Raw genomic sequence first — 27,014 nt, 5'->3', positions numbered from 1 at the left:
AGGTACCAGCACATTGTAGTGGGTACTTTTTAAAATTGCTATGCAGAATATCATTGTATGAATAGGCTATTGTTTCTTATCTACTCTACAATTGATGGACATTTGGGTTGTTTCCAATGTTTGGCCATTTTGAACAACTCTGCCGTGAACATCCTAGTACTTATCTTTTGTGGGACATGTGCACGCATCACTTCTGGGTTTATACCAAGGCTTTGCTTCCTCGCTGGTTAAGCATATGTTTAGTTTTAGTAAACGGCCAGTTTCCTAAAGGATTGTATGACTATACATCCCCAACAGCAAGGTATGAATCTTCTTATTTCTCCACATCAATGGCAAACCTTGGACTTGCCTGCTCATTCTAGTTTAGCTCCTCTGTTGGTGTAAAGTGGCATTTATTCCTGCAGTAAACCCATTTGTCTTTGAAATATTCCATTTATATATTGCAGTATTAGATTTAATATATTGTTTAGGTTTTTTGTTTCTATTATCATGACTGATATTCCCTTTCTTGTAAGCCTTTGGCAAGCTTTTGTCAATAACTTGAGAAGTATTACCTCCTTTTGTATTTTCTGTAAGAGTATTTTTCTCCAAAAATTGTTATTATTTATTTCTTAAATGTTTGGACAAATTGTTATTCTTATTTATTTTAAAATTCCAGTATAGTTAATATACAGTGTTATATTAGTTTCAGGTGTACAATATAGTGATGCAACAATTCTGTACATTACTCAGTGCTCATCATAGTAAGTGTACTCTTGATCCCCTTCACCTGTTTTCTCCATCCCCCCACCTTCCATCCCTCTGCTAACCACCAATGTGTTCTCTATACTTAAGAGTCTGTTTTTGGGATCTCTGGGTGGCGCAGCGGTTCGGCGCCTGCCTTTGGCCCAGGGCGCGATCCTGGAGACCCGGGATTGAATCCCTTATCGGGCTCCCGGTGCATGGAGCCTGCTTCTCCCTCTGCCTGTGTCTCTGCCTCTCTCTCTCTCTCTGTGACTATCATAAATAAATAATAATAAAAAAAATTTTAATAAAAAAAAAGAGTCTGTTTTTTTGGTTGGCTCTTTTTTTTCTTTGTTGATTTGTTTCTTAAATTCCACATATGAGTGAAATCATATGGTATTTGCCTTTCTCTAACTTTCTCTGGCTTATTTCACTTAGCATTATACCCTCTAGATCCATTCATGTTGTTGCAAATAGCAAGATTTCATTTTTTTATAGCTAAGTAATATTCCAACATACATATACATATAAAATTTACAGCAGCCAAGATATGGGAGATATATATATATATATATATATATATATATATATATATACATATACACACATTCCAATATAAATATATATTTAAATATATGTAGTATATACATACACCACATATATAAATATATATTTATATTTATTAGTACCTATATATACATATATACCAAATATATAAATATATATGTACCACACATATATTTAAATATGTGTGGTGTATATATATTTATACCACATCTTTTTTATTCTTTTCTTTTCTTTTCTTTTCTTTTCTTTTATTTTTATTCATTTATCTGTCAGTGGCACTTTGGTTGTTTCCATTTCTTGTCTGCTGTAAATAAACATAGAGATGCATACATCTTTTCTTTTTTAAAAAAATATTTTATTATTTTTAATTGATTTCTACACTCAATGTGGGGCTCGAGCTCATATCCCCAAGATTAAGAGTCCTATGTTCTACTGACTGAGCCAGCCAGGTGTACCACATATATCTTTTCAAATGAGCATTTTCATATTCTTTGGGTAAATACCCAGTAGAGGAACTAATGGATCATATAGTAATTCTATTTTTAATTTTCCTCCACACTGTCTTCCACAGTGGCTACACCAGTGTGCATTCCCACCAACATTGTAAGAGAGTTCCGCTTTCCCCACATCCTCGCCAACACTTGTTTCTTGTATTGATTTTAGCCAAATTGTTATTCTTTATCAAGCTTCTTGTAATAGTAGCTTACATCACTGGTTTTCAGTTGTTCTTATCTTCTAGCATATGCTTTTACAAGTATAAATTTCACTCTGAATATTATATTTACATCCAGCTTCTCTAGATGTGAACATCTAATATAAACATAGCACAATTATCAAAACCAGGAAATTGAGATCGATGGTTTCTGTCCTTAAACTTCATGAACCAACCTCTGCTAGCTTCACACTTTTCTTCTGCAGCTTCCCCACCTTTCTCAGCCTACAAAGAACTGAAGGAAGTTAGGGCCTTGCTCTGGATTAGGCTTTGGCTTAAGGGACTGTTGTGTCTGATTTGATCTTCTATCCAGACCACTAAAATTTCCTCCAGATCAGCAATAAGACTGTTTTGCTTTCTTATCACTCATATGTTCACTGAAGTAGCACTTTTCATTTCCTTCAAAACTTTTACTTTGTCTTCACAACTTGGCTAACTGGCACAAGAGGCTGAGCTTTTGGACTATGTTGGTTTTTGACATGTCTTCCTCATGAAGCTTAATTATTTCTTAACTCTTTCTTTTTTTAAAAGATTTTATTTATTTATTTGACAGAGAGAGAGAGAGAGCACAAGCAGGGGAAGCAACAGAGGGAGAGGGACAAGCAGACTCCCTGCCAAACAGGGAGTCCGATGTGGGGCTTGATCCCAGGACCCCAGTATCATGACCTGAGCCAAAGGCAGATGTTTACCAACTGAGCCACCCAGGCATCCCCTTAATTATTTCTTGATTTTTTTTATTTCTTGATTTAAAGTGAGACATGTGCAACTCTTTCTTTTACTTGAGCACTTAGAGGCAACTGTAAGGTTATTAGTTGACCCAGTTTCTTCCTTCCTTCCTTCCTTCCTTCCTTCCTTCCTTCCTTCCTTCCTCCCTTCCCCCCTCCTCCCTCCCTCCCTTCCCTCCCTCCTGCCTTCCCTCTCTTTCTTTTTAAAGTAGGCTCCATGCCCAGCAGGAAGCCCAATGTGGGGCTTGAACTCATGACCTTGAGATCAAGACCTGAGCTGATATCAAGAGTCAGAAGCTCAACCTCTTGAGCCACCCAGGTGCCCCTAATTGAAATTAGGAGCCTAATTTCAATATTTTATTTCAGTGAATAGGGAGGCTCAGAGGAGGGAGATAGATGGGGATGGACTTGACAGTGGAGTACTCAGGACCCACAAAATCTTTACCCATTAAGTTTGCCACCTTATATGGGCATGGTTTGCAGCACCCAAAAACAACTATAATAGCAATATCGTAGGTCACTAATCACAGATCAACATAGCAAATATAAGAATAAAAAACAGTCTTGAAATACTGTGAGAATTGCCAAAATATGACACAGAGACACTTGTGTTCTCACAAAGTGAGCAAATGCTGTTGGAAAAATGGTGCCAAGAGACTATCTCCAGACAAGGTTGCCACAAACTTCAGTTTGGAAAATATTCAATGACTGTGAAGGACAACAAAATATGGTATGTCTAGATATAGATTGGGGGTTCCCCCACTCTGGATCTCCTCTTTCTGAGATCCTACAACCTCTACCACCAGCTGCTGTAATCACCCTGCATTCTGTCCTCTGATTCTTCAACTCAGAAAACTAACAAGCTTCTGCTTCAGTTTCAGTCCTCCTCAAGGCACTGTCCTCACCTGTCTTCAGGCCCAAAGGTTTCTTTATTTTATTTTATTTTATTTGTTTATGATAGTCACAGAGAGAGAGAGAGAGAGAGAGAGAGGCAGAGGGAGAAGCAGGCTCCATGCACTGGGAGCCCGACGTGGGGTTCGATCCCGGGTCTCCAGGATCGCGCCCTGGGCAAAAGGCAGGCGCTAAACCACTGCGCCACCCAGGGATCCCCATGGCCCAAAGCTTTCATAACAGGAAATTCCCTTCTGATCCCCTTCAGTATCTGCCTGCTTTGATCCATTCCCCAGTGATGTCAGGGAAGCAGGTGGTTGCTCTTTTGAACATTTTCTGAGTTGATAGCTGTGACTTTCAGGATGCTTGATCCAGTAGGAGCTTCTCAACCATTACCAGAGTCAGGAACCCTCCAGAGCACTTCTAGAGTATGACTCTCCTCAGTCTCATTAAAACCCTTCCTTTATGAATCTGTCTCGTTTGGCTTTGTCTTCTGTCAAACTTTCTCCCTCTCTCTCCTCCAAGACCTGCTCTGCTCCTGTAAGAAGGCATGTGAGTGGCCACAGGTATGAGCTGTCCCAACAACCTGACAGAAAGGAGCTTGACTTTTGTCTGCTCCTTGGCCTTCCACTGACTCCATTTCAGCCACACTCCCTCAGCCCACCCTGATCTTTGCTGCCATCTGAAACCTGAACACAAACATTTCACTCTCTGTCCGTAACCCTTGTTCTGCTCACTCTCTGTCTTACTGCAGTGACTCTGCTTGGCCGGGTCTTTGGTTACTGTTCCAAAGAATGCCAAATCAACAGAAGGTCAAGTCTCCCTCCTACTGAAAGGACTGTTTTATTTTTATTTCTTATTTCACACTCAGAATCTTCTGTTTTAGGCTTATAGGGAAGCATTTCAAGAACCACAGGATTATCAGGAACAGTTTCCTGATGTCTCATAAAGAATCAAGGTGAGGTTTGGCAGTCCAGAGTGGTGGTTAAGAGCATGAAATCTAGAGTCAACACAAGCCCATGCAAGGCCCTACCCTGATCAGCTGTGGAGCCCCAAACAACTCACTTTAACCTCCTTGGGTCTTGTTTAACTCCTCTGCAACTGGGGATGCAGGCTTGCTGTGAGGACTTTAAAAAGATCATGCTCATAAGAAGCTTCACACAGTAAGAGAATAAGCTCACTGAATGCTATCATTATCAGCAATACGAGTATTTACATTTGAAAAAAATTATTTTTAAAGATTTTATTTATTCATGAGACACACACACACACACACACACAGAGAGAGAGAGAGAGAGAGAAAGAGAGAGGCAGAGGGAGAAGCAGGCTCCATGGAGGGAGCCTGATGCGGGACTCGATCTCGGGACTCCAGGATCACATCCTGGGCCCAAGTCAGGCACTAAACTGCTGAGCCACCCAGGGATCCCCACAAACATTTACATTTGAACCAATAAAGTTTACCAAAGATTCTCATTTGGGAATGTTTTAGAACTAGTTGGAGGTGGTTGGTTTTTCAACTCCATGAATATACTAAATGCCACTGAACTGTTTCCGTTAATAAGGTTAATTTTTTATAAATATTTGTTGATTTATTTTTTAACTTACATATTTATTTATTTAAGCCATACATCCAATGTGGAGCTTGAACTCACAACCCTAAGATCAAGAGTTGCATGCTCTACTGACTGAGCCAGCCAGGCACCCCTTCACTTCAATTAGAAAAAACATTCTCATTTGGAAGAGGGTCATAGATTTCAGCTGCACTTGTGAGCATGAGCCAAGTTTTCCTGAGGGTTTTCGGTCAGGATAAGGGGTAGAGGATAGCAAGTTGACTGGTGAGGTTGGCAGAGGGAGCAGGTGTGGCAGTCACATATGTCTGCTCTGTCCCGTCATCTCGCAAGTCTAAATGTGGCTTGCCAGAGTCTCTCTGCCATGCCCTCTTTCATCCCCCACCTGTGAAACCCATCCTGCAAGACCCAGTTCAAATGACACCACCTCTAGGAAGCCCTCCCAATCCTCAATCCCAAGTACTCAATCATTACAAATAATTTCTAATGAATACTAATGGGATCATTGAAGACTTCGGTTTATCGGGGTCAGCTGTCCCACTAGTCTAAGAAATCCCTAGAAGGAGGGATTGTGCCCAGTTCCCACCATGTCTAAAGTGGAACTCATTATCTCCTTCCTCAAACCTGCTCCTGATCTGTGTCCCCAAACCAATAGACAACATTACCATCTACCCCCACACTGGGCTCCTCCCTCACACAGCCAACACATAACCAAGTAAGAATAGGTTCTTCCTTCTGTATATTTTCCAAACCACGCCTCCTCCCCATGCTCATGGCCTGGTCCTTTGTGTCCTGGAGCCTAAGAAGCCACTTCTGTGTCTTTGGACCTGCAGTCTCATCTCCCAAAATCTGAACAATCTCCCTGAAACTCAAATTTGAACATTTTGTTCCCCTGCCTAAGACCTTTCTGGGGCTCCCCATCATCTTAGGACAGAGTCTACACTCCCCACCAAGTTGCATAAGGTCCAGCAGGTCTGACTCCTGCTGATGACGACAGCCTCATCATTGCCCAGCTCAGATCCTGCCAGCCTAACAGCACCTGACCATGCTCCCCTGCCTTGGCACTTGGATTCCTCTGCCCAGCATGCTCCCTCCCTAATCTCCCCCTCCTGCCTCAAAAACTCTTATTTAGTCCTCTAGTGGCTCATCCTGAACATACAAGGTTGAAGCAAATGCCATTTCTGGGTCCCTACAGATGCCTGTGCCCCCCCATCCCCATCCTGATCCCTCTGTCTGATCCACCATCCCCATCCTGACCCCTCTGCCTAGGTCTCCATCCCTCTGATGCCTTTACCTGCCCTGCCCTGACCTTTCTGCCTGTGTCACTGTGCCCACGTTGACCTGTCTTCCCTGCCCTCCCCTGACCCCTCTGTCGGTGCCTTCTCACACCAGCCCTGTACATCCTGAGCTTCACTGACTTGTGGCTACTCTTTCTCCCTGTGGAGTGAGAGCTTCATGAGGGCAGGGCCCAGGGTCACCCCTGTGTCCTCAGCATCCTTCAGCACAGGCTGGCACAGAATGACCAGTTGACTGAGCGTAGGTCAGATGACTGGCTTAAGTGTGTTGAAGGCTTAGGAGGCTGGGGGACACCGTGGGAGAGAGAATTTTCAGAGTGGATATTTGAGTTGATCCTCAGAATACTGTCAGGACACACCTATCACATGCAGGCCTTTTCTGTCTACTGTGACCTTTGAACACTGAGAGAGGCAATACCCTGGAAAAAAGAAATACTTGGTGTTCCAGGAAGGAAATGGAGCTGGGCCAGGGTTGTGTTTGAAAGCAAACACAGGCACAAGCAGATTTCAGACACTGTACATAGCGTGGCCCACGTGCCTACATCTCATGCCAGAATGCACACGCAGAATGCCCAACCACACACGCACACACATAGTCACCAGTACTACGTGCATACATACACATGTGAATGCACAGTCAGACGTCAGGGTGGACACACAGACACACGTGCAGACGCCCTCCAACAGGCACACTGCAAAGCATGTACTCAGTTGCTCACAAACAGATACAGAGACTGGCGTGCATTCAGGCACACTGGCCTGCACACACGCACCCTGTCATAAGCTCACACAGGTGTACACGTCTCGACATAAACAGGTATGGATACCCTCTTGTGTGCGCACGCACACTCCACAAAGACAGGGGTGTTCATCAATACAGGTATCAACATGGACACGCTGATACATACGTGCGCTCAGACGGGCAGAGACCCCCAGCATGTGCCCAGAATGACACACATACACAGATGTATAAAGAAGAAGAAACATGACACAGGCCTCCAGGAGAACCTGCTGCACACACTGGCATGAACAGAAAGATCCAGAAGCACACAAGAGGGCTGAAAGGCTGACTTGCAGGATGTACATGACAAGAGGAGATACAAAGATATGGATGGGCAAGGTGCTGTGCCCCCTTCAACCCCCAAACAAGCTGAGGGTTGTTTGCACCCTCCTCACACTCCACCGTCCCTCCAGGAGGCCACCTCTGAGGTCAAAGCTCCATTGGAAGCTCCAGGAGAAAGGCTCAGCTGTGCCCCAGAGGGAAGGGCAGGCAGATTCCCACAAGGCTTTCTCTCCCTTCCCCGTTTCCCAAAGGGGAAGTATTCAGAACTTCAGACCAGAGAACATAAAGTCCAGAAGGGGGTTTAGAGAACCGCTTCCTCATGTCCTTCATCCTGAAGATTAATAGGAATAGCTATTACTTATTGGCACTTACTGCCATGTACTTCACAGCCATTAACCCACTGACTCTTCCCATAATGGGGGAAGAGGCAGGTCCTGTCATTGGCCTCAGGAGGCTCAGAGAGATGAGGTGAGTTGTTCAAGGTCCCACTGCAAGAACGGATAAGGGATTCCAATCCAGGCCTTAACTGTGCTCTTAACTGCACTCTTAAGTGCTGTACCATTGTCCAGAAAGGGATACTGAGTCTCAGTAAGGGAAAGAGATTTTTCTGAGCGCACCACTAACTCACCCTAGAAGCTGATCCCTGGCCCTTGTACACTCGCCTGGAATGCTCCTGCCTCTGGGGGAGATAGCATGATAAAAACTGACTTCACTCTATTTCTAGTGTTACCAACAAGGCCAACCTCACTTGACCTCTCTGTTGCCAAATACTTCTGTCTGCCACGTGCCCTACTCCCTGCTTCAACTCCCAGCTAACGAGAGCCAGTCTGAACACTCAGTTCCCTGCCTGGTGCCAAACTCACTGAAAACAAACTCTTGAAATTCTACCTCTATCCTTGCCAAGGAAAACCGGTGGGGGAGGGAGGGGAAGGTGTGGCCTGTGGCCCAGGTGTAGGCTGCCTTTTGGGATTAAGGAGACTCATACCTGCCAAGCCTGTGCTAATCCTTCCCTCCACTACTCCCTCTAAAACCAACAAACAACGTTCCTATCTCTGCTTTGTTCTCTGCCTTCTGTTTCCGCCCCAGAGGACTAAGGCTTAGCGCAACATGCCAGTCTGAGTGCCAACCTCACCCACCTGCACTCAGCCAAAGTTAGCTCTGGCATCTGAACAGGTGAGAGGAAGTTTTGACCATCAGATGCTGCCTCGTGCCCTATGGGGCCCACAGAAGATCAATCCAAGACCCACATGGTGCTTATGTCAGAGCCAGCTGGGACCAGCCTCAGGGCTACATGGTGCCACCCTTGTGACCCCCTGAAGTCAGCCCCTGTGGCCGCCAGGGCCTACCGTCAGACCCTCCTGGCACCAGGGCTGGCTCCGTTAGTGTTCTCTTGGTATCAAGCCCAGTGTCAACTGGCTTTCAATGCTAGTGTCTACTGGGGGCCAGCTGATGCCAGCAGCAGAAGTTGCTAGCATCTCTGTGCACTAGCAACTATTTATTAGCACTTACTGCCATGTACTTCACAGGCATTAACCCACTGACTCCCACATGCCAATCCCATGCCACCCCTTGCTACACTTGGCCTCCACTTGGCCCTCACGGTGGGCTAGGCCAGTCAGTGGAGGTAGGAGAGGACACGGTTCAAATCCCAGCTCCCTACCTGCCACCTCTGTGACCTCAAGCAAGTGCCAGTAGAGAGGCTCTTGTGAACAGCAAAACGAAGATGATATGAACAAGCCGCACTGCTAGAAGGATTCCATGAGCTCACACATCCACACACTGGCTCTTCACAATTAGTGCTCACCAAAGGATAGTGCCCTATTGTTGAGGAAGAAGGTCACTGAGGAAGGACAGCAAGGCCACCATGTGTTCTACTCCCACCCTCAGTCTCCAGGGCTTGGCTCTCTCCCCACTCAGTTTTCCCAAACCCTCTCCCACTGTGGGTCCCTCTGTGTGCCTCCAGCAGCCCTGCTGAATCTGCAATCACCCCAAAGGGACCTCACACGCCCTCACCCTCCACCTTCTCTTCTCTGGCGGGGAAACCCAGCCCCAGAAAGGGGAGTAAGCATGCAGAGGAGACACAGGAGCCCCTGCCCACCCTCTGTTGTCTCTCCTCAGTATCTCACATATGAAATCGGGAACACTAGTAACCCCACTACTAACAACAACAATGGGGATGATGATCCTAGTGAGCTCCCCAGGGACCTGGGTAGAACCAGTGAGGCTTTCTGTAAATTACACCCCTTGAGACACTTGGGACTTTGGGGCACCGTACTGGTGGATGTCATTACTATTTCAAGTCTTGCCCAGTCCCTCTGCCACTCAGACCACAAGTTACTCTTCCTTGCTAAGGGAAGTTCCACTTAAATGTGGCTCTGGACTTCTACCTTTTTCCCAATCACAGAGAGGCAAGGACATTGATCCTGACCTTGCTTTGATGTCCCCGTGGGGATTCTCTGTTCAAAGCAATGGCAGGGCAAAGCCTGGGGCAAGTGCTACTCTTTGATCCTGCCAGACTCCCATATACTCCTCCTCCCAGGAACCCTATCACAGCCAGGGGTCCTCCCTCTCACAAAACCCTCAAATCCAGTCCCTGGGATCTCTCAGTCCAAGACTTTTAAAATTTTTATTTTTAATTTATTATTTCATTTAAAAAAATATATTATTTATTTACTCATGAGAGACAGAGACAAGGTAGAGGAAGAAGTAGGCAGGGAGCCTGATGCGGGACTTGAAATCAGGACCCCGGGATCATAACCTGAACCAAAGGCAGATGCTCAACCACCAAGCCACCCAGTCTCTCCTACCTTTTTTATTTTTAAGTAAGTTCTACACCCAGCCTGGAGCCCAGCACAGGGCTTGAATTCACAACTCTGAGATTAAGAGCTAAGCTGAGATCAAGTGTCCGATGCTTAACTGACTAGCCACCCAGGCACCTGATCCCCTCCTAAGACCTTTAAACATGTATCCCTCCTTACCAAAACCCCCAAATCTATATCTACAGACACACAGGCTATCCCATTTCAACACTCTTTTTTTTTTTTTTAAGATTTTATTTTATTTATTCATAAGAGACACACAGAGAGAGAGAGAGACAGAGACACAGAGGAGAAGCAGGCTCCATGCAGGAAGCCTGATGGTGGGACTCTAGGATCACACCCTGGCCTGAAGGCAGGTGCCAAACCGCTAAGCCACTCAGGGATTCCCTCAACACTCTTTTAATCTAACTTTCCTTCTTTTTTCTTTCTTCTTTCTTTCTCTTTCTTTCTTTTCTTTTTTCTTTTTTTTAGAGAGAGAGTGAGGGAGTGCTTAGCTGGGGTAGGGGAGGAGGAGGGCCAGAGGGAGAATGGAGAGAGATAATCTTTTTTTTTTTTTTTAATTTTTATTTATTTATGATAGCCACAGAGAGAGACAGAGAGAGGCAGAGACACAGGCAGAGGGAGAAGCAGGCTCCATGCACCGGGAGCCCGACGTGGGATTCGATCCTGGGTCTTCAGGATCGCGCCCTGGGCCAAAGGCAGGCGCCAAACCGCTGCGCCACCCAGGGATCCCTGAGAGAGATAATCTTAAGCAGCCTCCCCAACCAGTCCAGTCCAGCTCAGAGCCTGATGCTGGGCTTATCTAATGATCCTGAGATCATTACCTGAGCTGAAATCAAGAGTTGAATGCCTAACTGACTGAGCCACCCAGGTGTTCTCCCTTCCAACACTCTTAAACCCAGCTCTCTGGATTCTTTTCTCTGGAGACCTCAAATTATACAATGTTAGGGTCCCTTCTCTGAGACTGAATATTCAAACCTCAGGGTGCTCCACATCCAAGTATTCTAAACTCTTCAGTTCTGGAATTTGTCTACTGCTTCACTCAATTCTATGGCCCTGGGGTGGGCCCTCCTGAGGGACAACACACTCTGTTTTGGGGCCTAATCCCTGTTAATCTCCCTGGAGTCCCCTCCTCCTGCCTTGTTGGCTGTGTGCCAACCTCAGCAGTGAGCCGGGGGTGTCTGTGTGTGGGTGTAGCTGGAAAGCTGAAATGGCACAATTATATAATCGGCACCAAACTCCGCCTTTCCTAGGTGGTATAAAGGCAAACCACCCCAGCCAGTACCATCTGACTGTCTGTCTCAGTGCCACCATGCTGGCCTCAGGGCTTCTTCTGGTGGCTTTGCTGGCCTGCCTGACAATAATTGTCTTGATGTCTGTCTGGAAGCAGAGGAAACTGGGGGGGAAGCTCCCTCCAGGACCCACCCCACTGCCGTTCATCGGAAATTACCTGCAGCTGAACACAGAGCAGATGTACAACTCTCTCATGAAGGTGTCAGGAGGCAGGGAATGGGTGGAATGGGGTAGGGTTGGGGACCTGCCTAAAGGAGCTGGGACTTTGTGGCAGGGGACGGGAAAGGTTGGACAGAGTCTTAAGAAAGTGGAAATGCGCAGACTGGGCATAAGAAAGAGCAGATCTCGGGATGTCCAGTCCCTTGAGTATCAGAACCTGGGGGAACGCATGCAGTAGGTGAGGACTGCTCTCAGGGCCAGGTCCCAGTGGGGGCCGCAGCCTCTAAGCACCCCCACCTCCATCAGATCAGCGAGCGCTATGGCCCGGTGTTCACCATCCACCTGGGGCCCCGGCCTGTCGTGGTGCTGTGTGGACACGAGGCGGTGAAGGAGGCTCTGGTGGACCAGGCTGAGGAATTCAGCGGGCGAGGCGAGCAGGCCACGTTTGACTGGCTCTTCAAAGGCTATGGTGAGGAGGCTCCCGGTGGGGGCACATGGTCAGGCATGCTTGATGCCTCAGTTTCTCCACTGTTTTTCTCCTGACTCATTTGCCCAAGGCTATGGCGGGGTTCTACCCCTGCTCCCTCTGTCCTGTCCTTGGTTATTGTGGCCTTTCTCTGGTCTTCTCTAGCTTGACTCAAGGGTCTATGTCTCTACTCCCCCAGCTTCTCGGCCTACCTCCCTGGTCTCTCTCACGGATGCCTCTTCTTCCCCCGGGTCTGGGAGGAGCTCTTGGGATTTCTGCTTTGGAACTCGGTCCTCCACCTCTGTGTCCTTCTTTCTCCTTCCCAGCTTCGATATTTCCCCTTGCTTCTGCCTCCCTCTGTCTGCATCTTGGTTCTTGGTGTGAGAATCTCACCTTGTTTCTGCTTCACATCCTATGCTTCTATCTCTGGAAACCGCTTCTCCTCTCTCCAGACCCTCTCTGTTCTTGCTCTGTATTTTCCCCTTTCTCTGGCTCAGAGTTAGAATCCTTAATGGTTTTTACTGCCACTTCCCAGATCCCCAGGAATATCAGATGCCTCCTCCCACCCCATCGCTTTGTGTTTATGTGTCTCCGTATCTCGTTTTCTCTGAGCATCTGACTTGTCTCTCTCTCCTTCCGATTCTTTTTTTTCCAACCCAGTCTCTGTTTCAGTATTGCTCTGACCTTGAGTTGTATCTCTCTTCATCTCCCCTCCAACCCATCCTTCCCCACCTCCTGCTCCCTGCCCACTTCTGTCCACCTCTGTCCCCCATCTCCCCCCCACCTCCTGGCACCCCCATGCTCCCTCCTCAGGCGTGGCGTTCAGCAACGGGGAGCGGGCCAAGCAGCTCAGGCGCTTCTCCATCACCACACTGCGGGACTTTGGAGTGGGAAAGCGCGGCATTGAAGAGCGCATCCAGGAGGAGGCAGGCTTCCTCATTGAGGCCCTCCGGGGCACACGAGGTGAGTGAGCAGGAGGGAGAGAGAAGGAGGGCCACACTCACACAGGCATGTGCTTTCTCCTCCAGGAAGGGGACTGGATTGGGAGAAGGGATCCAGGCTCTGGGATCCTGTGCTAGAAGTTTGGCTCCTCACTCCAGGGCCCTCCCCCAATTCTCAGGCTGGCATCAGACCACCAAGTTGATGCTTTCCCAAATTGCTGTCTCTCCCCACCCCCAACCCATTCCCCAGGTGCCTTCATCGATCCCACCTTCTTCCTGAGCCGAACAGTGTCCAATGTCATCAGCTCCATTGTTTTTGGGGATCGCTTTGACTATGAGGACAAAGAGTTCCTGTCACTGCTGCGTATGATGCTGGGGAGCTTCCAGTTCACAGCTACATCTATGGGGCAGGTAACCCATCTCAATCTGGCTCTACAACACTACCACTGCCAAATGCTCCCCCATGTGGAAAACAGCTGCTCCAAACTGCATCCTCCTCCAGACAGGGTTCCGTCAAAGCCACTCTTTGACAGTGGAATAGTTATACCAGAATACCCAGTTTTCAAGGACACTTGGACATCTCAACAGATGCTCCCCCCCACCAAAAAAAACCCAAAACTGAAACCAAACAAAGAACAGTCTGCAGGCAAGGTACACGTTATCAGCCCAGCCATACTGCCTGGGCATGTGTTCCTATCCCAACTTACCTATTGGCTCCCTTATAAGATAGTCCATTTTTCTATCTTAATATCTTAACACCTGAACAAATGACCACCTCAGCCCACCTCCCGAATACATGAACACCTGGTGTTCTAAAACACAGCCCACCAAAATCATTTGGTATTTACACAGGTCCCACACCAGCCCGCTTGGCTACCTAGATAAGTGTCCCTACAGAGCCCCTTGAAACACCTGAACATCTGGACAGGTGCCCCAGCTAAGAAGATCCCAACACATCTAAACACTGGATAGATGGTTCCTCAAACACCCAAATCGTGTCCCCTAACCCAGCTGACTCACATAAGTGCTCCCCCATCAGCCCCTGTGAATATCTGAAATACATGAACTACCCCACCTCATCACTTGCATACCTGCCCCCACTTTAATACCTCAACACCTGTACAGAAGCCACCATTCCATATCCCCTAAATATCTGGATAGTTGTCTCCAACTGAACCTACTTGATACCTAAAGACCTAAATAGGTGACCTCCCCTGCCCATATCAGTCAGGAAAAAAAAATAGGTAGACACCTGGATAGTCGTCTCCCAATTCAACCTCACCTGAATATATGTGAATACCTAGATGTGTTCTCCAATCCAACCTCACCTGAATACCTGGAACCTGGATGTGTGTCCCAATCCTTCTCACTTATATTCTGAGACAGGAGCCTCACACTTAACTCACGTGAAAACTTAGATATCTCCTCCCATCAAGCCCCGTATAAATAAAAGTCACCTGGACAGGTGCCTTTAATCCAGTGCCTTCCTTGCCCCAAGAAAGGTCCTGCTCCCATCAGGACCTACCCACTGACAGCTTCCCATCCCTTCTTCTCTCCCCATCCTCAGCTCTATGAGATGTTTTACTCAGTGATGAAACACCTGCCAGGGCCACAGCAACAGGCATTTAAGGAGCTGCAGGGTCTGGAAGACTTTATATCCAAGAAGGTGGAGCAGAACCAACGCACACTAGACCCCAACTCCCCTCGAGACTTCATTGACTCCTTCCTCATCCGCATGCAGGAGGTACAACCCAGCAGCATTCCTCTTTTGCGGACAGCCTGCAAAGCCAGGCAGAGGGAAACCAGGCTGGGATGGGGAGAGCAGAGGCCCATTCTTATCATCCCCCTGATAACATCCTCACCATCCCAAGTGTAATAACCCTGGCTGCTCCATCTATGAGCACTTGCCCATGGGTAGGACCTGCAGGTGAACCATTAAGCAACACTTGTGTACCGTGTGCTTGCTGTCTGCATCCCTCTCCTTCTAATATTCCCTACCATAAAATTGTGACGCCGGGGCTGATGAGTAAAGGACAGATAGGCAGCCAGGTAAAGAGTGTGGAAGGGGGTTTTGGGCAGAGCCAGCAGCCTGAACAAAGCCTTGGCTGGACTGAGGTCCTCTCCCCACCTCTGGTCTGGATCTAAGAGAGGTGGGTCCACACGGAAAGATCCCGGAAGGGCTCTGAGAGCCCTGAGGGGAGTGGGTCTGGCCTGAAGCCCTCTCTCCCTGCAGGAGCAGAACAACCCTAACACGGAGTTTCACTTGAAGAACCTGGTGTTGACCACACTGAACCTCTTCTTTGCGGGCACTGAGACAGTCAGTACAACCCTGCGGTATGGCTTCCTGCTGCTCATGAAGCACCCAGATGTGGAGGGTAAGCCGGGGAAGGGGGGCAGGCAGTGAAATAGTGGCCACAGATCCCAACACTTCCTCTGAGTCCACTGTAATGTCCCCACCTTTCCCAGGGCCCAGGACCCTAAGGATGCCCTGTTATCCAGCTATAGGTGATATTCTGCTGATAAGCATCAGCTGAGTTTCACTCGCTGTGAAAATGTTGAAAATACCTGAACTGACTGGAAGTTCGGTGCCGAGTCAACTGTATGTGAGACCACATACAGCTTGAGACCAGGTGAATAGGATGCTTCACCAACAATGTTTATGGCCAAGATCTGTTTTGAATGGTCTACATCCATGTTACAGATAGATACACATATTTGGACTCTCATCCCCACCCTGAGACCCCCAGATATCTAAACACTTTCCCCTCCTCCCACAGCCAAAGTCCATGAGGAGATTGATCGTGTGATTGGCAAGAACCGTCAGCCCAAGTTTGAGGACCGGGCCAAGATGCCCTACACAGAGGCAGTGATCCATGAGATCCAAAGATTTGGAGACATGATCCCCATGGGCCTGGCCCGCAGAGTCACCAAGGACACTAAGTTTCGGGAATTTCTCCTCCCCAAGGTACTTTCCTGTCTGGCCTACAGGGACCTCCAGCCTGCTCCTTGTGACCTAGCATCTCCCATTCCCCTTAGAAGCTTCCCAGCCCCTGTCCCACTGTCTCAATCAAACACTCCCCCAACCACCATTTATTTCCCTTCAACCCACCCACTCAGAGATTCTTGAATCCTTTATCTTCCCCAGAGCTCCTGCCACAGGGCATATGAGCCCCATGTCCCCAAACTTTCTCTTTTAAAAGACATGAACCTCATTTCTAGACCTCTTCTCTCAAGGGCATGAATCTCATGTCCCCCAGACATCTCACCTAGAGAGGCACAAACTTGATATCTCTCAAACTTCCTGTCTCTGGGAGCATGAACCCATATCCTTTCAACTTCCTGCCTTGGAAGACATGAGCTCCACATCCCCCATACCTTCTGTCCTAAGAGACACAGAATCTGTGCTTTTCAAACTTCTCTTGTCAGGAGACATGAACCCTATGTCTGCCAAGCTTCCTTCTAAGCACCCACATTCCCACACCTCCCATTTCTCATCACCTAGGGCACTCCAATTGTCCCTCCAACCTCCATGCACTTTCAGCACACGATACCCCCACTCTACCTTATCAGATCCCTCTCTCCTCCTCACCAGGGTACCGAAGTGTTCCCTATGCTGGGCTCTGTGCTGAGAGATACCAAGTTCTTCTCCAACCCCCAAGACTTCCACCCTCAGCACTTCCTGGATGAGAAGGGGCAGTTTAAGAAGAGCGATGCTTTTGTGCCCTTCTCCATTGGTAAGAGACCACTGTCTGCTGCCAAGCCACTGCTCCCACCAACAGGGCCTCCTTCATCCCAGCTCCCTCTCTAAGGTGTAGCCTGGTGTCTTTCTCCAGCTTGGAAGTCCCTCTCATGCTCTACCTTGCAGCCCATAAGCTGCAACCATCATAACTACTTGAGCTCAAGTAAAAGGATAGAGGTGATCATACCCATTTCAGAGAAGCAGAAAAATCAAAGCCCTCAGTGAATCAGAAATTTGTCCAGAGTCATTTACATTCTTCTTTAGGTTGGGAGGAGATGAGAGCCCAGCAGCCATATCTGAGTGTATACTTGAAGGGAAGGGGCACATAAGTTTCCCATTGCTACAGACTGCTAGCTCACCCCCATCTCCTGTGCAAGGGAAACTGATGCTCAGAGAGGATTAGAGATGTCTCTGAAAGTCTCTCAGGCCACGATATTGCAGCACCTCCTCCCTTGGTAATGCAGCTGGGGATGGACAGTGGGGCAAGAGGGCAGTGAGAGCAGGCCTTACCTCCAGCTCTCCCATTCTGTGTCTTCAGGAAAGCGATACTGTTTTGGAGAAGGCCTGGCTAGGATGGAGCTCTTTCTCTTCCTCACCACCATCTTGCAGAACTTCCGCTTCAAGTCCCCGCAGCTGCCCCAAGACATCGATGTGTCCCCCAAACATGTGGGTTTTGCGACCATCCCACGAAATTACACCATGAGCTTCCAGCCCCGCTGAACAAGGGCTGTGCAAGGGCCGGGGTATGGGGAGAAGCAAAGGGGAGTGGGGAACAGGGGTGTAGCTACTGGGTTTCTGCGGGGGTGGGGCTAGTAGGAGGGAGGTGGCTTTTAGGGAATGATAGGGCAAGGTTAATAGGAGAGGAAGAGGAAAGGAATTGACTCCATCTATTGATCTTGTTAGAGATGGATCCTTAAGAGGTGGGGTAAGAGGAAGGGAAACTTTATACTATACTGTTAATAATAATAATGCGTATTATTTATTGAATCAAACTCTGTGTTAGTTCTGTGCTAAAAGCGTCACACACTTACATCACTTAATGCTCACAAACCCATCTGCCAGTGTTCATGCCCATTTTACAAGTGACAAAATCTAACTGATTCCCAAGGAATCTACAGCAAGAACGAAAAATTCTTTTAATAAATGAGTTTAGTAAGGTCACTAAGCACATAAAAGTCTTTTTCTGTTGTTTTTCTGTATATTTTAGGACATAAAAATTACACAATAACATGTAGAGTCACTGAAATACTTAAGTATAAATCTGACAACACATGTGCCAAGCCTGTACGGCGAAAACTACAAAATACCGATGAGGGAAAGAAAATATTTTTTAAATAAAAAGAGATACCATGTTCATTGATTGGCGGATCAGTACAGTAAAGAAGAAAGAAGAAAACTGATGTATAGGTGTAACATAATTACCATAGAAACGACAGCAAGATTTTTTTGGTATGGATTTAGACATTTATTTGAAAATTTATATGGAAAGGGCAGCCCTGGTGGCCCAGCGGTTTAGCGCTGCCTTCCCCCCACCCGGGGTGTGATCCTGGAGACCCCGGATGGAGTCCCACATTGGGCTCCCTGCATGGAGCCTGCTTCTCCCTTTGCCTGTGTCTCTGCCTCTCTCTCTCTCTGTCTGTCTGTCATGAATAAATAAATAAAATCTTTAAAAAAATTATATGGAAAGGCAAAGGAAGAGAGCTAAAACAATTTTAAAGAAGGATGAAGTGGAGAATCACACTTTCCAATTTGTTCCCTTGGGAATCAATAAAAGCTCTGTTTAGAGATAAGTTTGTAGCCTTATATTTTCATATTGGAGAGGAAGGAAGTTTAAAAATTAATGTACTAAGTGTCCATCTTTAAAAGTTAGGAAAAAGAACAATACAGAAAACTCAAAGATAGTGTAAGGAAGGAGACAATAGATATTAATGGAGAAGTTAATGGAAAAAACTTTTAGGTTGTTATGAAGAGTATGGATTCAATATCTATTGTCAACTTGGCTACACTACAGATTCCCTTTTATTTTGATATAGTTACAGACTCATAAGAACTTGTAAAAAAAAAAAAAAGTACAGGGAAGTTCTCTGTATTGTTTCTCCAGCTTCCCCCAATGGCAACATTTTGCATGACTATAGTACAATATCAAAAGCCAGGAAATTGATGTTGGTAGGTCTACAGAACTTATTCAGTTTACAAGTTTTATATGCACTTGTGTGTGTTTCCATGCAATTTTATCACACCTGTAGATTCAGGTAACCACCACTCATATCAAAAACAAAGGTCTGCTATACAGGGTATGTAAAGAACTTTCAAATGACAGCATAAGAAAACAACCCAGTTTAAAAATGGGCTAAATTTTTGGACATGTGCTTCACTAAAAAGATATATGAATGACAAGCTCACAAATCAATGCTCAACATCATAGTCATTAGGGAAATGTAAATTTAAACCTAATGAGATACCCACACACCTATTAGAATGACTAAAATAAAAAATACTAATAACACCTCATATTGGCAAAGATGTGGAGCTGCTGGAATTCTTATTATTGCTGATGGAAATGCAAAATAGTACAGTTAACTCTAGATAACAATTTGGTGGTTTCTTTAAAAGCTAAATGTACATTTAATTCAGATGACTTGGAATCCCATTTCCAGGTATTTATTCTTAAAAAGTAAAAGTTTATGTGCACACAAAACTTGTACTCGAATACTTATAGCAACTTTTCCACAAACTAGAAACAACCCAGATGTTCTTCAGCGTTGAACAGAGGAGCTGACTGTGCCACATTCAGGCAACAAAACTACTCAGCAATAAAACTAACAAATGTTGATACACAACTTGGATGAATTACAAAGGCATTGTGCTAGGTCAAAGAACCCAGTCTGAAAAGGTTATATAATGTATTATTCCATTTATGTGAAATTCTGGAAAAGAATCAAAATCAAAAATATTGATGCAGAGAATACATCTATGGCTGTCAGAAGGTAGAGGTGGGGTAAAGATTTGAATAAAAATATAACACAAGATAACGCTTTGGGCTGTTGAAATTATTCAGCATCCTGTCTGTGGTGGTAATGATAAGAATCTATGCATTTGTGAAACCCCATAGTAAAAAGCAGGTTTTACTGCATGTGAAAATATATATATTTTTAAAGAGTAACTAGGACTTTTTTTTAAGTGAGCCAAATCTGTGGGGAGATTATGGGGCAAAAATCTTAGCTGCAGATGATCTAAAACGTTCTGTTAGTTGAGGTCACTTGAGTCATGTGACTTTTTTTTTTTAATTCACGAGAGACACAGAAAGAGAGGCAGAGACACAGGCAGAGGGAGCAGCAGACTCCCTCTGGGGAGCCTGATGTGGGAATCAATCCCAGGACTCTGGAATCATGTCCTGAGCCAAAGGCAGATGCTAAACCATTGAGCCACTCAGTCATGTGACTTTTTAAAAATGATTTATTTGTTTATTAGAGAGAGAATGCACAGGGGGAGGGACAGAGGGAGAGAGAATCTTAAGCAGACTCTGTGCTGAGCATGGCACCCGACTCAGTCTCACCACCCTGAGAGGAGAGCCCTGAAACAAGAGTCAGATGCTTAACAGTCTGCACCACCCAGGTGCCCTGATATGTGGCATTTAATAATCCTATCTAGGGATCCCTGGGTGGCGCAGCGGTTTAGCGCCTGCCTTTGGCCCAGGGCGTGATCCTGGAGACCTGGGATCAAGTCCCACGTCGGGCTCCCGGTGCATGGAGCCTGCTTCTCCCTCTGCCTGTGCCTCTGCCTCTCTCTCTCTCTCTGTGACTATCATAAATAAATTTTAAAAAATTTTAAAAAATCATAAATAAAAAAAATTAAAAAAAATAATCCTATCTATAAAGGCTTGACTATAGAGCCTCATGAAACTGTGAGACAACAGATACTGGAAATTGAAAGGACTTCCTCCAAAGCTCACTTCAATAGAGTTTATGGAAGCCAAAGGTTAGGCTTTGGTGTGATGCCATGTTAAGTGTCCTTCCAAAGGAATGAAAATTGTGCTAGAAAAAATGTACAAGAAAACATCAAGCAACTCCAAATTGAAGTCTGGACAATTTCCAAAATAATTATTCAATGCTATTCAAAATATCAAGGTCAAGAAAAACAAAAGCTGAGAATCTATTCCAGATTAAAGAAGACCAAAGACATTACAACTAAATGTAATGCATGAGGTAGCCCAGGTGGCTCAGCAGTTTAGTGCCGCCTTCGGCCCAGGGCCTGATCCTGGAGACCCAGAATCGAGTTCCACTTTGGGCTCCCTGCATGGGGTCTGCTTCTCCCTCTGCCTGTGTCTCTGCCTCTCTCTCTGTGTCTCTCATGAATAAATAAATAAAATCTTAAAAAAATAAATGTAATGCATGGTTTTAGATTAGATCCTGAAGGGAGGAAATATTTTGGATATTTACCCCTTATCAGGTATATGGTTTACAACATATTTTCCCCATTCTGGAGGTTCCCTTTTCATTTTATACATTATCTGTTTGTTGTGCAGAAACTTTTCAGTGATGTACTTCAACTTATTGATTTTTGCTTTACAACTCAGTGAATGGAAAATACACACACACACACACACCATGGAATGTCACTCAGCCTCTCTCATACCTCAGTAGCAAAAAACGCCTCAAAATAAAAAAAAGAACCCCCCAAAACAAAAAATACCCACCAGATTAAAAATTGGACAGAGGACATGAATAGATGTAATTCAAAAAAAGACATACAGTGGTGCCTGGGTGGCTCAGTCAGTTAAGCAACTGACTCTTTTTTTTTAAAATTTTTATTTATTTATGATAGTCACAGAAAGAGAGAGAGAGAGAGAGAGAGAGAGAGAGAGGCAGCGACATAGGCAGAGGGAGAAGCAGGCTCCATGCACCGGGAGCCCGACGTGGGACTTGATCCCGGGTCTCCAGAATCATGCCCTGGGCCAAAGGCAGGCGCCAAACCGCTGCGCCACCCAGGGATCCCAAGCAACTGACTCTTGATCTCAGCTTAGGTCTTGATCTCAGGTTGTGAGTTCAAGCCTTGTATTGGGTTCTATGCTGGGCATGGAGCCTACTTAAAAAAAAAAAAGACATACAAATAGCCAACAGATGTATGAAAAGGTGTTCAATATCACTATTTATAAGAGAAATGCAAATCAAAACCACAATGAGATATTATTTCAAACCTTATAGCTATCATAGATACAAGAGAACAAATACTGACGATGATGTGAACTGGAACCCTTGTGACACCATTGGTATGAATGTAAATTGGTAAACCATCAATTTATTTCCACGATGGAAAACAGAATGGCTGGTCCTCAAAATGTCAAAAATAGAATTACCATGCAATCCAGAAATCCCACTTCTGGGTTTATATAAAGAGGAAACGAAAACACTATTTCCAAGATATCCAAGAGATATTTGAATTCTTGGGTTCATTGCAGCATAATTCATAGTAGTCGAGATATGGAAACAACCTAAATGTCTGTGACAGATGAATGGGTAAAGAACCATGGCGGTGATTACTTTATAACACTTCAGTCAGGTTGAATTAATCTCCTCATGTGCCAAGGGGTGCACTGGACATTTTACCCTATAACCCAGAGGATCAGGATCCTCGCAGTAACAGAGGCATGAGCAGCAGTAGCATAGGAACGTGAGGGTTCTGGTGAGCAGTCCACTCTTAGAGTGTGGACCTCAGTATGCCACCTAAAGCGGCTTATTTCCTCTTTTCCCCTCTCTCTCTTTTTTTAGCTCCCCAGAGATGACTCTTCCCTGAGTGGTCACTCAATGGACCCACACATCACAGAGTATAGTCCCTTCCTCTGAGTGCTCTATATCTGGGGCCAAAGCCTGGTTGGGACATACAACTAATCAGTTACAGGATATAGTCTTTCCCCTGAGTCTCACATGAATCACAGCTTCATTCTGAGACGCACAAATAAACCCAGGCCAAGACACATGGTCCATGGCCACTTAAGGAGACCCTATGCCATAGTCCTGTCCTGAAATGGCTGTTAGTGGGACTTTCAACTTAGGTCAGCTATATCAGAGTCTCAATAGTACTCAACAGTGCAACATAAGACAGTACAGCTCTGCTTACCATCAACTTATCTTGTGTGCCAGTCCTTAGCTTGTCTTTTGATTTAGTGATTAACATGATAAAAGGGCAAAGAGAGGGAGGAAAGCAAAACTTGAGTTGGCCCCAAACCAGTCCAGCTCCTAGAATTCCCAAACCCACTCTGGCAAACAGGAGAAAGAAGGGGGATTCCCTTTTAGGAACTCACAACCCTCAATTAACTCACACCCAGAAATACCTGGAGCAGAAGACTGGAGCAGAAAAGGCACCACATTCACCAACTTCTTTTCGGAGTCTAACTTCTATCCCACTTACTACTGGAACCTTCTCTTCTATTTCTAGGCACTCTAGGCACTCTAGAGAGTGTCCTGGGGGAGGAAAACATCCATTCTTACTTCTCCACGTTTTCTCCTGAGGGCCATGGGATTTCATACCTCCTGTCCCTATAGCATTTTGTCAAAGGATCATAACCATATCCAGCATGTGGTTTGTTTACTCAGCTCTGAACAGCTGGTCAGGCAAGAGAAGAGCTGGGCCAAAGAGCAGTGGATTTGAAAGAGTGACTCAGAAAATGCTGGAGGAGTGGAGGCTCCCATAGCACCTAAAGTGGGGATTCCCACATGTCTCCATGCAACTCCATGGAGGAGACAACACAGCCCAATTATCTAGATGAGGCAGCTGAATGGGATGTGATGGAGAGAGAAATACGTAATAGAATTTAGGAAAAGGATAAGCTAAGAGGGAAGAAAACAGGCAGACTCCAACAACACAGTGCCTAAGGTGTACCGAAAGACAGCTACTACAACTGGGCTGGATGGATTTCTAATGATTATGCAACTCAGGTGTAGTACTTAGTTCCTGAAGCCCTAGTAAAGTAATAAGCCCAGCATGGCCAGGAACAATGACTCAGTTGGAGGCACCTAGGACCTCCCTCCCCATCATCTCCCTTGGGCTTGATGCAAAAGGCCCTGATAAAACCTGGGGGCAGCTGTTGGTGGTGATTCAAGAACCTAATAGACCTGGTCACTGCTGTGTGGTTCTCAGGTGTCTTTCTCAGTACCTTCAGGCCATAGCTCATCACCTCTGTAGCCAAAAATAGAATTACCATGCAATCCAGAAATCCCACTTCTGGGTTTATATAAAGAGGAAATGAAAACACTATTCCCTATTGTGTTGTGTATTACAAAACACAACTTTTGTAAGAAATTTCCTGGGTGTAAATACATGATAACGCAAAAAGGGCAAATGCTCATAGCTGCCACCTGAATTCACTGCATAATTTTTTAGAATTTCTGTTTAATTTTTTTCATAATAAAATATTTGGGAAAAAAGCAGCAATGAGATGCTATCTTACACCCATCAGATTGGCAGAAATGAGCATTAACAGTGTTATGTGAAGATGTGGTGAAATGTGGTGGAAGTATAAACTGGGACGACTACCTTGGAGAGTAATTTAGCAATATCTAATAAAGCTAAAGATGCTCATATTTTATGACCTAGAAATTACACTTATAGTATATAACCTAGAGTTTCATGTGTGCAATGAGATATGTGTAAGGGAAAAAAAGATATGTGTAAGGATGGTTCTTCCCCCTAATTTTTTATTTTGAAACATTAAAAATATTAAGTTGCAAGAATAGTACAACAAATCCCTCTATACTCTTTTTTTAAAATTTTTATTTATTTATGATAGTCACAGAGAGAGAGAGAGGCAGAGACACAGGCAGAGGGAGAAGCAGGCTCCATGCACCAGGAGCCCCATGTGGGATTCAATCCCGGGTCTCCAGGATCACGCCCTGGGCCAAAGGCAGGCGCCAAACCGCTGCGCCACCCAGGGACCCCCCCATCCCAATCCTATTTGTCAAAATACACTCACAATTTTCTTCCAATTTCTGGCTCCATCTTCTATCCCAAATACTCTCCAATTTGGCCAGTCTCCAATACTTGTTCTCCATCTAAATTCTACAGATCCAGGGTGCCTGGGTGGCTCAGTGGTTGGGCGTCTGCCTTTGGCTCAGGTTGTGATCCCAGGGTCCTGGGATGGAGTCACCTACCCGGTTCCCCACAGGGAGCCTGCTTTTCCTTCTGCCTATGTCTCTGCCTCTCTCTTTGTGTCTCTCACGAATAAATAAATAAAATCTTTGAAAAAAAATAAAATAAATTCTACAGATCCAATCACCAAATCCAACACATTGTGTAACAACCCAACCTCAAATCAAACTGAAATTCAACTTCATAGGTATGCTAAGGAGAGACATGTTACATGTGAAAGAGTTCAAATTGAACTTTATCAGTTGAAAATTACAATGTCTGAAATAAAGAACACAACAGAAGGGAATTTTACCAGATTAGAGAGTGTATAAGAGGGGCACCTGGGTGGCTTAGTTGGTTAAGCATCTGCCTTTGGCTCAAGTCATAATCTCAGGGTCCTGGGATCAAGCCCCATGCTGGGCTCCCTGCTACTCAGTAGGAATCTGCTTCTCCCTCTCCCTCTGCCCCTCCACCCCACTCATGCTCTGTTTCTCTCAAATAAATAAATAAAAGCTTAAAAAAAAGAAAGCGCAGAAGATTAGAACACTCAAAGCCATATTTATCAAAACTATAAAAATAAACATGGTGCTAAACTGTGAGATGATTAACATGTGAAATTAAAAGTCTCAAAAGAGAAAACAAAGAAAAGTTAAATGCAAAAAATGTGGATAAAATATTCCATAATCGCTCAAACTGAAAACTCATCGTAAGCCTCAAGCACAGGGTATAGAAAGAAAACTACATCAAGGCACAACACAATCAAATTGCTTAAAACTAGTGATAAAGAGAAAAATCTTGGGCAGCCCCGGTGGCTCAGCCATTTAGTGCCGCCTTCAGCCCAGGTCGTGATCCTGGAGACCCAGGATTGAGTCCCACGTCAGGCCCCCTGCATGGAGCCTGCTTCTCCCTCTGCCTATGTCTCTACCTTTCTCTCTCTGTGTCTCTCATGAATAAATAAATAAAAAATCTTAAAAAAAAAAAAAGAAAAATCTTGAAAGTAGCCAGAGGGAAAAATACCTGTTACATACAGAAGACTAAAAAAGAGGAAAACCCGCTTATAGTTGGAAACAATGCAAGCCCCTGGACTGTAGAGTAGCATCTTTAAAGTCCTGAAAGGAAAAAGTCATGAAACCCCCCAAGACCCAGAAAAACCAAAGGCCATCTATCTAGAATTTAAGGCCCGAAGAAAAGTGTCAAAAAATGAAGGAAAGTAGACTTTGTAAAGTCTACAAAATTGGAATGAAATCATCACCAGCATATTTGCACTACAAAAAATTATCAAAGGAAGTTTTTCAGGCAGAAGGAAAATGGTGCTAATGAAGATATGTGTCTACAAAGGTCATAAGAACTGCAGAAATGGTAAATATGTATGTAGATATAAAGGGCTTCTTTTTCTTCTTCTTCTTTTTTTTTAAGTAGGCTCCATGCTTAGCATGGAACCCAACATGGGTTTTGAACTTACAACCCTGAGATCAAGACCTGAGCTGAGATCAAGAGTCTGACACTCAGGAGTCCGACACTCAACCGAATGAGCAACCCACACACCCCAACTTCTTATTTTTAAAAACTCTTTAAAAAGTATTTGTGTGTTAAAGGCAAAAAATAATGATGACATATGTAGGATTTCTAACACATGCAAAAGTCTTGACAATAGCACAAAGGCCAGGAGGAAAATAATTTCACAATACTATGTTCTTACAGCATGCAAGACGTGGTACATATTACCTGAAGGAAGACTGTGATATGTTCAAGATAGATAATATAAACCTAAAGCAAACACTTGGAAAACCAGATTAACAACTAGTAAATAGCACTACCATGTATTATGAATTACCCTTAGGGTTTTACATTTATAAAATGAATCATCACCATAACATATAAGGTAGATACTCCTTTTACCCTCATTTTATTTCTTAAGTAGGTTCCACA

The 27,014-nt window shown here is 45.1% G+C and overlaps 1 protein-coding gene across 1 annotated transcript; it reads left to right on the top strand.

Annotated features, from left to right (window-relative positions):
- The first annotated feature begins 11,632 nt into the window (after positions 1-11,632).
- On the top strand, positions 11,633-17,953 carry LOC121484617 (cytochrome P450 2A13). Its single transcript, XM_041744073.1, has 9 exons — positions 11,633-11,855; positions 12,122-12,284; positions 13,095-13,244; positions 13,473-13,633; positions 14,790-14,966; positions 15,456-15,597; positions 16,000-16,187; positions 16,815-16,956; positions 17,500-17,953. Exons 1-9 carry the CDS (start codon positions 11,676-11,678, stop codon positions 17,679-17,681), a joined length of 1,485 nt encoding a protein of 494 aa, XP_041600007.1. The 5' UTR covers positions 11,633-11,675; the 3' UTR covers positions 17,682-17,953.
- The last annotated feature ends 9,061 nt before the right edge of the window (positions 17,954-27,014 follow it).

The sequence above is a fragment of the Vulpes lagopus genome, chromosome 2 (assembly GCF_018345385.1).
Source record: "Vulpes lagopus strain Blue_001 chromosome 2, ASM1834538v1, whole genome shotgun sequence".
Taxonomy (NCBI): domain Eukaryota; kingdom Metazoa; phylum Chordata; class Mammalia; order Carnivora; family Canidae; genus Vulpes; species Vulpes lagopus.
The sequence above is the reverse complement of the archived record's forward strand: the minus strand, read 5'-3'. Positions and strand labels throughout refer to the sequence as shown.

Excerpts from the sequence above, each read along its gene's own strand:
- LOC121484617 (XM_041744073.1), top strand. The coding sequence starts at position 11,676 with ATGCTGGCCTCAGGGCTTCTTCTGGTGGCTTTGCTGGCCTGCCTGACA. Across the intron at positions 13,245-13,472 it reads GGCCCTCCGGGGCACACGAG|GTGCCTTCATCGATCCCACC; the intron begins GTGAGTGAGCAG and ends CCCATTCCCCAG. Across the intron at positions 16,188-16,814 it reads GGGAATTTCTCCTCCCCAAG|GGTACCGAAGTGTTCCCTAT; the intron begins GTACTTTCCTGT and ends CCTCCTCACCAG.